General features: G+C 39.3%; 1 protein-coding gene across 2 annotated transcripts; it reads right to left on the bottom strand.

Moving 5' to 3' along the window:
• Positions 1-2,850: 2,850 nt before the first annotated feature.
• cep126 (centrosomal protein 126) lies at positions 2,851-11,408 on the bottom strand. 2 transcript variants are annotated; one of them, XM_084951332.1, is made up of 11 exons: positions 11,061-11,408; positions 10,720-10,839; positions 9,498-9,643; positions 9,117-9,228; positions 8,875-9,010; positions 5,159-7,100; positions 4,613-4,731; positions 4,152-4,221; positions 3,686-3,895; positions 3,502-3,566; positions 2,851-3,408 (listed from the first exon to the last, which is right to left on the bottom strand). In XM_084951332.1, the coding sequence occupies exons 1-11, from the start codon at positions 11,093-11,095 to the stop codon at positions 3,325-3,327; spliced, it is 3,039 nt and encodes a 1,012-aa protein (XP_084807458.1). In that variant the 5' UTR covers positions 11,096-11,408; the 3' UTR covers positions 2,851-3,324. The 2 variants fall into 2 exon arrangements, with proteins under 2 accessions (XP_084807458.1, XP_084807459.1); XM_084951333.1 differs by having other exon boundaries at positions 8,875-9,007.
• Positions 11,409-11,877: the final 469 nt, after the last annotated feature.

The following is an 11,877-nucleotide window of genomic DNA, read 5'->3' as shown; positions in this document are numbered from 1 at the left end:
TTGCAGATGCACTGAAAATATATACACACAGATGAACACAGTGTAACCAAATTAAACTCAAATTTGATGCTATAAAGTGACATTTTCTTGTACAAGTTTGTACATTTTTTTTTAAGTTACCAAAGTTTTTCTAGTGTAAAAACAAGAAAATAAAGGACAAAAAAGAAAACAAAAATCAAATTCATATTGAATTAAAGCTCATAATAACTTACAATAAAGTGCATTTGCAAACGGAAAATCTGACTAAAGTAACACTGGCAGATCACATTTTTCTTGCAGGATTTATTTATAACATTATGACACAATATAGATAAACACTTTTCCAAGAATCTGAGAAAAGATAAGAAAAAAAAAACTATCATTACTATGTGTAATAGTACAGTTTTGTCTCTCTCTCACTCTCTTTTTTTGTTACAGTGCTCATGAAAAGTAGACCCATGCAGTTCCCACAATTGTTATGCTAATGCAGCCCCTCTCCCATTGAGAAATCATTTTGTCAAGATCCACCCTCTTTGGATATAGAGGCTCTGTTTCAGCTTTTCCCATACATCCATTGAATGCATCATTATGAAGATCTATTAAATATCCACAGACACTGTAAACCTCCTTAACAGACTGATAGTCACATTCAACCCACATGCTTTCGGACAGATAATACTTTTTAACAATGCTGCACCTTCAAAATCTTAGAAACATTTAACATCGCTGTAATCCACCATACTGATAGGAATTCATGTTTGTCCTGCTAAACTTTGATGTGTCTAATAAATGATTAGTAAAATGCTGACAGTGAGAGAACTTTTAATATTTGTGAAATACTTGATTATTGTTTTAAAAGTTGCTCTAATTTGATGAATGAAGGAAACAGTCTTTGCACACATGCTGCCAGTCAAAAAAATGTCCATTGTTTCAATGAAAGTGGCCATTTTCACATCATTGTAACGCAGTCAGACACATTAAAGAGATGGACTGCAGTGTCCCGGCAGCGCCAAGAGGACCACCCACCACGCCGAGTTTGGTCACTTTTTGTAAGCCTTCCATCTTCCTCACTGCTCTCGATTGGATATTACTAGAAACGATTATATGGCCGCTATAAACCAGAATCAACCTGTGATCGAAAGTGTAGCTGTATGAGTCCACTTTGTGTGAAGCGCTTTGCTCTTCTGTTTGGCTATTACAGATATGTTGACACACTGTTGCTACAGTCAAGTGAGTAGAAGGCTCGCACGCCCCCTGCAGTGTACAATCGGTATTTATCCCAATAAACAAACTATTGCAGTATCTATCCCTTCCTTTCTGACTTCCTTTAAACATGAACAAACCACGTACAACTATGTTATTGTCTACAATCTTTCAGTTTTATGCATAAATCTTAGCTATCACTCATTTTCTGAGCTTTAAAGCCATTGTTATCATTACAAATTTGATCTAAACACGTAAAGCATAATTTCCAACCTTCCATCCATGTGCATATTGTTTTATTATAAAAGATATTCAGATTTTTTTAAAGTCAAGGTTTGTTTCGGTCATTTTTTGTTGCATGCAATATTGCTTTTCCAGACACTCATTCATTGCGTGTTAAATGGACTGTAACAAAAGAAGACAAAATACTTGACAGCTTAAGCTTCACAACAGACCAAAGCACAAGCTTGAACTTGCATCTGTGAAAATGTCTCCCCTTATTTTCAGCACTCTTGCCTTTTCTTGTTCAGTTTCTGGGTGTTGTGCTGGTTAAGGCTTAAAGCTCATTACACTCACCATTGTATAGCATAATGACTGTGAACAATAATGGTGCCAGGCCAAACGGAACTGATTTCAGGGCAATCCTACAGAAGAATATTCAGAATTTCAGTGTTTTATCTGAACATGAACACTTACTCTACACGATTGTGTTTATTTGTGTGCACGCTTATGTTTTTTTTTTTTTTTTATTGGGGCAGTCTAAGTATTATTACTAGACAGTTTCCTTTTAATAGGTAGGACTTAAATATGTTAAATATCAGCATCAGTTCAGATAAAAGTAGTTTTCTTCCCTTTATAATCGTCTCATGCACACAGGGTAGAAATAACACTGACACTCATTGTCAATTAACCACATTGGACAGTTTGTATGTTTCACTGGAGAATCTCTTCAAATGTAATGAGTCAAAGTGCATCTGCTGTTGTGGGCATAATCATATGCTAAAAATGAATACATTGTTTCTCTCTGTTGCTGTTCTCAGTTTTGGTGTAAGCTAACAAGGAGGTGATGCACGACTCGATGTGGCAATGAGACACCATTGTCACATTACCGTTTATAGCTCCTTCTTGGAACACCAAAGAAACCTGCAGTTAAGCTATAAAAAAAGTCCCATCATTGTTCAGATGAGCTTGGGCTTCCTTCAGCTCTTGGAACAAGTCCTAGCAGGCTGACAGAGGGACAAACCCAGACACGCCAGAGAAGGAGGGGCGGTTCACATCAATAATCCCTACAGCGTCTTCCCCCAATGAACCTATTGTTTGCCAAGGAAGACAGAGAAGTTTTTAATTAAATACACTTTAAACAACAACTAGTATCAAATAATAGCATGCTTTGTCTTTTGATGTTACTATAGATTGAGGGCAATATTAAATAAATTAAGCCTTAAAGCAAAAATAAAATTCAGCATAGGTGCAACCTGAAGAGAAACCTTTAGAAACCTCTCTGTAGAGGCTCGGCTTGCTAAGCCAGTAGGTTGAGTCCAGTAGCCATAATCATCTTTTCCACAGCCATAAAAGAAAGACAAACACACCTTCAATGCTGCAAAACTTTTCATAAACCATTTCCAGGCCTCGGTCAATTCACTGATTGTAACACTGCCAAACACAGAGTTTATCAGCAAACTGTCAACAACATTTATTCAGTTCACTGCTGAACTGCTGCAAAACAGTCCACCAAGTCATAGTGTTACTATGCAAAATAAATACAGAATGGTACACCTTTAAACATTTAACATATACAATTTGATAATGTTTGTATATTTTGCAGTCAGGGCTGGTCATGTATTGATTGAAACAAGAGCATCTTTGCATTTTGTAACATAAAAACAGATTAAAGCCTTTCTCATTTAAATAGGCACTTCAGACTTAGATTGCTTGATAGTCAGTAGCTTAAGTGTGCTCTAAGGCTGCTGATATGTCTTTTTTTGTCTTTGCAATTCAAGGCTGTTTATATTTCAGATCCTTAGTTACTTAAAAAGACACAATTCCTTTTGCGGGGTAATAAGTGCTTGTTTCAACAACATGCTTCAGCATAAAGTGCACCGACGAGGGCTCAAGACTGCTGTGGCGAACACAAGCTTCAAGTCAGGACTTCTGGTGGTATCGAGAGTGATTGTTAGCCGAGGATCCACAGTGTTTGTTATGGTTTGATGCTTTCACTTCTCTTGTCTGAAAATGGAGACAGAAGTTAAGAAATGAATTATCTTCAACAAAGTCACCCTTTCTGTTGAGGAAAGAAATAAATCCCTGCTAAATACTTACATAGGGTGCATCACTAAGTACAAGACCATGCATGCTAGTATTGCCCCCAACACGCTCCTGCACACCTGCAAATAGTAACAGGTTGGCGTGGTTACGCTGCACCGACATCATGTTAATACTCTTCTGTCATACACAGGTCAGAAAAATTCTGGCCTGATTTTAACGGCCTTCACAAAGTGCTTACATTGAAGCTGGTGGTTGAGTCGATCCAGACAAAGCAGAATTTTCTTCTCCTCCAAGGAAATGCTGGTGAGCTCCTGCTGTTGGCTGTACTGCTCTACTGTTCCAGATCTCTGTGTTTGGACTGTCTCCATGGCAGCCACTATACCCTTTTCTTCCAGATGGCCTTTAGCATGCACTTCAGCGAGGTGTAACTGGGCTGCACTCTCAAAATCTGAGATTACATTAAAGGCAGACACTCTCACCTTATTAATGCATGATGCAGCTGTCCTATCAGATTTCTAAATTCCTATATCCCTGTTTTTTTAAGGTACATTATATATATTTCCTAAAACTAGAAAACAAAAAAGAAAATGTTAAGAAAGCTCTTATAAAGCATAAGACATGACAGAAGAGTAACATTTTTTTTTTAAACTAATACATTCAACATTTGCTTGAATAAATGTAAACACAAACAGAGAACATAATACCTTCATTTGGAAAGGCTGAGTTGTAAGTGCTTGGTAATGTTCTGAGCAGCTTTGCGGTTTGCTTTGTTTGCTGCAAAAAACAACACACACTCACAACACATGAACTGTCACTAAGTCAACATCAGTTATTAGCTTTTTACTAACTGCTCGTTGTTATTGTTCCCTTTGTCTGGGAAGCTTAAGACAAAGATTTCTATTCTATTTTATTCTGTTAGTCTGACCTACAATTAACCTTAATTTCTATGCAGGCTAAAGATGAATTAAGTCTTATTTTATTTGTGATGACAAAAAAAATTTATCGTTAACTCATGTCTATCCCTAACGCTTGTCTTTGGCGCCATTAATTATTAAATTAACACTTTGGACAGCATAAAAGGAACAGCAAAACAAGTTCAAACACACCCACTTACTGATCTTTACCACACCTCCCACAGGGCAACTACGCAACTGCACGCATGTACCTGAGAGATCTGATGAAGTCTTCTATTCTCTGAGCCAGGAGCCTGTCTGCCTTTCTCTGTACAGGGCTTCCTTAAGACTCGCCCTCTCTCCAGGGCTGGTGCTTTCAGTATCGGTTTTGCTGAAAGAAAACATATGCACCGGTATCATAACTAAAAGAACAAGCATATTCCAGACTGTGCTGTCTGGAACACCATGTAAAAAAAAATTTTAATTTTTAAAACAGGAGTTGGATGTTTTGAAGCACAGCCTATTATTACAAATAATAAAAAAGTGGAATAATGATTAAAAATAGTCATAAAAACTCACAAATGTCATGTAGATTATTTTCTGCATACTTGTACTATTGAACACAGTCAAACAGCATCCTGGGACTGGATTAGCAATAAAGATTGTTCCTCTTTACGCTCAAAGTACTGTAGCTACTACTTACATTATAAAATGTAAAATCTGAACTTGAACAGGTAGAAAAAAAACCCTAAAATTTCTGGAGGCACTCAAATTAACCCTAAGCCGTGTGTAGGGCTGTCAGCTAAAATATACATTACCATCCTTTGTGGTTAAGGCACTGCGGACGCCATGCCAGAGCTGTGAAATTTCTTCATCTGTGGGAGTACAATCTAAACAGAAGTCTTTTTCATTACATGCATTCTCCCCCCTTCTTCTGTAGTGGTGAGTGTCCTGATGACTTGAACTGGGCATGCTCATCACAATGCCCTCTGAGAGTGGGGAGGCGTATGACGGTGGCAGTGGTGTGTCTAAAACAGTATTTTCTGTTGTTATTTCTTTATGCGTTTGAGCTGAGCAATGGCCCTGTGAGTTATTCTTGTTCAGGACCTGCTCAACAGCCATGGCCCGTTTGTTGATGGCGCTCGCGGGATCCCTGCCATATGGAATTTTGGTGATGCACGGCGTCTTTTCCTCCGCAGATTCCATCCGAGGAGGTGGACGTGGCACCATGACCTTCCCTTGGGTTTTGGCAATCTGACTAACCTCGGTGGCAGACTGAGGTCGTATGACAGTGCCCTTTCTTGTTCGTGAGGAAACAGGACCCGCTCTGCCAAAGTGCTCTTTCCGAGGGACCTTGGGGGCACTGGCTCTGATGCTGTTGCGGTGTACCTTGACCTCATCGGTTTGTTGCTGGGGCAAGTTGACTTGAACATCTGCCCAAGCTTCTTTTGTAAACTGATAACCAGTGGAGGCTGCAGGGGTCATGCCGGGTCCAGTCTTGGGAGTCCCTGAGAACGCACTAAGACTTAGCTGGTGGTCGTCCGAGTTGTTTTTTGGTTGACAGAGATTGAAGGATTTGCCTTTCATTTTGTTCTGTTTATCTTTCTCTTTTTCCACATGCACTTCATCAAACCAACGCAGCTTCTTTTTGACAGTGTTATTGCCCTCCAGGTCCCTTGTTTTTCTCCGTGCTAATTCAACACTATCCCTGATCGCTAAAGCTACTTGTTTTGCAAAAATCAAATTCCCTGAGCCGTACACACAAGTGGAATCCATGTATTTGGACTGCTTTTTAAGAATTCCCTTACTATATCTGACCTCACATACCGAATCAGACGTCTCTATTGACAAAGGTATTTTCTCGACTTCCTTCTCAGGACATTCAAAACACTTGTATGTATCTGAATGAATATTAGACAAGCAGGTATGCTCCATGGATTTTGTATTTATTGGCTTCTTAGTATTGGAGTCTGAGTTTGTAACCTTATTGAGATTGTTTGTAGAAGCACTGCATTCTTTGTGAGATGACAGAACGCTGTTTTCTTTTCCTGTTTGCTGAAGAGCGCTTTCTCTTGACAAATTGTCTGTTGTACTGTTGTACAAGAAAATATTTGGCTTTGGGGGATCCCCAAACAAAATGTCTTTGCTGTTGCTATTTTTGGCAAGCAAAGGAATTTCTGTAGTTGGATATTTTAATTGTCTGTCATCTTGGATCCTCTCCTGTTTGGGAGCCAAGAGGCCCTCTTGTTTAGGATAGGAAGAATCGAGTGCTGCGTTGCCAAGAGCAGCTATATTTGCAATAATGATGTTGCCACCGGGGCTGTTCTGTCGAGTTTTCATCTCATAGGGCTCTAGGTCAGCACTAACATTTTCACTATGAGCTGATAAATTACAGTTGTTCAGAGCAGGCTGGATCTCTGTCTTAAGTCTTTGTTCAATAGATGTGAATTCCCACGAGGCTTTAGAAACATTTATCTTATTATTACACCATCCAGATTCATCTAGTTTTTTCTGGTTTGGTTCATGCCGCTTATTTGCTTGGACTAAGTTATCACCGAGAAGCATCATCGCTGAGAGGTCTGATGTTTGATGACACAAGTCATTTTGCTTTCTTAGGTCTTGATGGGTCCTCTCTGTGCCAAGCAAGAGTGATGAATAGGAACTCTGCAGAGTTTTTGTGAGGTGGTTGAAATCCTCATTTTCCAAACTATCCTTACTTGAAAGGCTCTCAGAAAGACAAGAATCAGACAGGTGGCTACCCTGGAAAATGGAAGCAGAGAGGAGTTGATAAGTGGAAAATAATATATTTTACAACTGTACAGGCATGCCTGTTGCTTATCAGTGCTTAGAAGGACCTCCCCTGCGTCCTTGCCACTGATCTTTTTTTTTCACAAAATGAAAATGAAGACTGTTATAAATAATATACATTTTGAAACAGCTATTAATATACACACATTGCACTAGAGGGTGCTACAGTTTGTAGCATCCACAGGGACTGTTACTGCAGGAAAAGGTTTGTTACAATGCTGCCACCTAGTGGAATCCCCCCAAAATTGATTCTGTTCATCTGGACGTTTTCAGTGGGAGAAACGTTTCAACACTCATCCAAGTGACTTCTTCAGTCTCAGGTGACTGAGGTAGGTTTCCCCAATATTATAAACAGCCCATTATTCGTTCAGTCGTGCTAGTTTCAGTCATTAATTAATAAAAAAAAAAGAAAAACAAAATCATCATAAATCTGGTCCTTACCAGGTTCTACAATTATTTAAATACGGCATTACAACACATGGCATATTACACTCTGTCTTTATTTAATTAATAAAAATATAGCCAAAATGTAGAAGCAGTACAAGCAGTAAGTACAGCTTCAGAGCTTCCACAGCAATTAAGCGCCAACTGAAAGAAACTGTGGCCTCGAAAAAAGCAGAAGAGCTGTCACACTAAAGTAGTTTTGTTTCCTGTAGGGCTGCCACAAACGATTATTTTGATAGTCGACTAGTCACCGATTATTTTTGCGATTAGTCGACTAATCACATCATGCATCCATTGGATGTACAGCATACAGCTTATTGCACCAGCATGCATCTGCTCTTATATAACTATCATTAGCTTACAGCTTGAAGTGTTTAAGGTCTGTGCTAACTAAAAATAAAGACAAGATGATAGTTTATTAAATTTAAATGAAATTTGCAGATTGTTTCGGTGAAGTTTAATAGACTCCTTGCTATCTAAAATATAACGGGACACCGGAGTATATTCTCCAGCATCTCACACTTCTGATAATCAGTTGTCTGCTTGACGTTTATTTAGCTGTGTAAAAACTATAACTTTAATCTCAGCCAAACCGATTTACTCAGGAACAAATAAAATACAAAAAAAAAGCCAAACAATAACATTTTAAGTTATCTAAGTGACTTATATATGTTTAACCTGAGTAGCGAAAGACGGGGGTGGGTTTGAAAACGATTTGCCGGAGTCCGGTGTTCTCGCGGGCTGTAGTGAGCCTTGCCCCCGGCTAGCTATCGAGCTAGTGGGTAACAGACGTCTCCGAAAACGTCAGAGCGCTTTTGAAAATATGTGGTGTCTCGATAAACTGAGCAGATATTTGAGGTTTACACAGTTACATTCTCGCTTGAAAATATGTTAAACGTTTATTTTGTGACCCAGAAAGAATAATAAGAATAATATTAAAACTAACTAGCTGCTGCCATTGTTGGAAACTGAGCTGGGCCGCGCTATGAATTCTGGGACAGAGCTACTTCTTCTTCTTCGGAGTTTAACGGCAGCTGGCATCCTTGTACATGCAATGTGCTGCCATCTTCTGTTTCAGTCCGTTATTACACTCTTAAATCCTACTTATTCCTGCGTCTTTTGTGATCTTACAAAGCTTCAAACGACGCGTCGACTATTAAATCAGTCGTCGACGACTTTGATAGTCGACGTAATCGTGACTAGTCGACTAATAGTGGCAGCCCTAGTTTCCTGCACATTGAAATGAAAAAAAAAAAACCCAAAACAAACAAAAACAAAATACCTGTGGACTGTGATCGTGCTCGCTCTCTATTCTGCTCTGTTCCAGGAGGAGTTTTGTGTAGGCCTCCACAGCAGAAAGCGCTTGGCGGTGGGAGGATTTAGAAACCGTGGGTGGCTTAGGAGATGGGGAGCAGCTTCTTTAAAAGAGAAAGGAGAATATAAATAAGAAGTGACTGGCTATTTTTGGTATGCAGTAAGATAATATAGGAGAATGGTTGAAGTTTAAATCTGCTTCTTTTTTACCCATTAACGTTTATATTGCTGGACAAGAAAGAGGACTGCCGAGTGTACGAATTCAAGGTGCCTTGAATTTGATGGAGTGCATCTTCAATATTTGCAACATTTCTTTTAAAAGCTATGAGACACAAAGGAAAACATACAAATAAACCAAAATATGTCAAGACTGTTGAGTGAAATAGAGGGTGGTACGTGTTAAGGAGCTGAAACTCCCAAACCCTTCATCCAACTTGAATGTGAATACCCTCAAATGAAAGCTGAGAGTCTACGCATTAAGTCCATGTCCATTATACAACTATAACTGGAATATTTTTCAGTAAACAGGTAAAGAACAAATCTTGTGTCAGTGTCCAAATATATATGGAGCTAACTGTATAATCTACTAACATTGTCGGCGCCTCTCAGAAGGGGGTAAATGTGCTCTTTGGAAACGCTCAGTTGCGTCCTGTACTTGCAGTCTGCGTTGCTGGAGGATGCGGTCTCTTAGGCATTGCTCCTGCACATCCCACTGCTTCCGTCTTTCATCCAAAGCCCTGAGCCATGAAAAAGGGAAGAGCATGAACCTAGGGCACATTTTAATTTATTAAATCTAGTCTGGGCTAAACAGAAACCTGAGTCCCTGCCTAGAGATATGTTTTCAGCAGAGCCATTAATAAATTAAAGACACCATTCACTCCTGGGTTCACTGGTGAAGCCAGTAACAACAGTAATAGTGTAAATAAAATTCCACTTTGTTTTTTTTTTTTTAAATGTCAGAAACAGTAAATAGCCATGAGAAGTAGCTCTATCTACTGTATTTACAAAGGCTTATAGTAGCTGAAAATTCATTTTCGAAAATGTGTCATTAAACTATACATGAACTGGAGTTACACCCATCCTTTAAATGTGCACCATTGTGCCTAATTATGCTGCCTTTTTTACATGTGAAAAATCATGTTAAAGATTGCAATTCTGCTGTCTAAAAATAAAACTGAAATGTATTACTGTAAGTGAAGATATAGTATTTCATGCAATCTATGTAACGTTTATGGGTAAGCTTATCCACAGTTTAATTTGCCCCTCCATTAAAGGAACAAATCTAATTTGTGGGGTTCCTCTTGTTCTTGGGTTACGCCTTGTTCTGATGTTACGCAATAAGCCTGACCATTGCCTACAGCCAGCCTTGCAATAACATGCTTTTAGTGCACTAGATTTAAAAACAGGACCTCTCAGCGTCAGGTCCCAATTATGGAAACACATATTTAGAAGGTGCAAGGGATCTGAACCTCATCGGGATAAACTTTGCAGCTTTAAGCATTCAAAGAAGTCAAGCTTTAATCACCTCTCTGGAAACATAGATCTATTCCCAGGTCTACATTGTGAAATCCTGTCTGCACAGTTGATCCTATAAAGTATCAAAGTCAAGGACAGAACCAGAGGCCCATTCTGAACACCAGCAAAGCACAGCCTACTTTGCTGAAATTAAATGGGCTGCACATATTTCTCTAAAGGGGTTTCTGGGAGAGTTATAGATTATAGGTCATAGAAATCAGACAGAAGTGTGTTGTTTGGATGAAACTTTGCTGTTAGTCCAACAATAAAAATAATATATATTCATTTGACAACTGACTTCCTGCGTCGGTTGGTTTCCAGGGAGAATTTGCGTGCTCGGGATTTGCATATCTTCTGCTCTTCAACCAAAAGCTGTCTCTCCTTCTCGAGACTTGCATGATCTCTCAACCTCGAATATCTGGTAGTCATCAGCTGAGGAGAGCAGTTGTTGATGGTGGTCAGAGGATATGTGTCGCGTAAAAGTAATAATCAGTAATGATTAAGTTCTCGTGAATTATACAAGCAGGTCGAATAAAGTTTCAAGTTGGGTCATTACCGAACTCTACATTTGTTTTAAAACGAGCGTGGGTGCATGAGACACATTTCTATAACACAAATAACTTCATGCATGCAGGATACGAATGGTAGAAGAAGTGATCTTGAAGAACTTGCATCCTCTGAGGCTGCTGATCTTCGCTGACACCGAGCAGACGTACAGGTTCAATCGGCTAGCAGCTGCTAACTTGTCCTTTTTAGCTAACGTCAGCAGTACGCCGGATTAAGTCACTCAACCATTTTCAGGGCGAAGTGAAACTTGTAGCGTAAATGTCCACATCGTTGCGACCTCCCCTGGCCAGTAACAGCCTCATTGTCTTATGTAAAAGAGTGAGAACAAAAATCCGAATAAGTTGATACGTCCACAGCCGTGTTTGTGTACGCTTGCTCCATGATAGCGACCGAGGACGCGACTCCTTGGCAACCAAGAGAGGTGATTGTTTCTCTCATGTCCAGCAGAGGGCGCAGGACTCCTCCAGACGTGCATGCCGCCTTCAGGCACATTTGGAAATTAAAGGTATCCACATTTTAATGTTAAAAACTTTCTGTGGGACAGTTAAAATGTTTTTACTCAGCTTTTATATCTACTCTTAGAGGAGGGCTTGTAAAATACGAGGATGTGCTGGTATTACCTTTTATCTTTAATAAAAACAGAAGTTAAGAGAATTATTGAAAATCTGCTTTTTCCAGATTGTGTATGCCATTTTATGGACGAGTGGGCCGCTGCTTTATCTCTTACTTTGTCAAACACTGTATATGGGTATAGTGATGATATTGCTGCTATCCTGCACTCGGGTAATTACAAATAATCCTTTTGCCCTCGGCTACAGTTTAAGTCACAACCTGTTATGCTGGAGCGATTCTGCTGATCCAAAGTCCCAGTTTGTCAAAGTGCTTTAAT

This window comes from Perissodus microlepis, chromosome 14 (assembly GCF_051167445.1).
Source record: "Perissodus microlepis isolate ML-2025 ecotype Zambia chromosome 14, ASM5116744v1, whole genome shotgun sequence".
Classification (NCBI taxonomy): domain Eukaryota; kingdom Metazoa; phylum Chordata; class Actinopteri; order Cichliformes; family Cichlidae; genus Perissodus; species Perissodus microlepis.
This window is presented reverse-complemented; position numbering and strand designations above follow the sequence as displayed.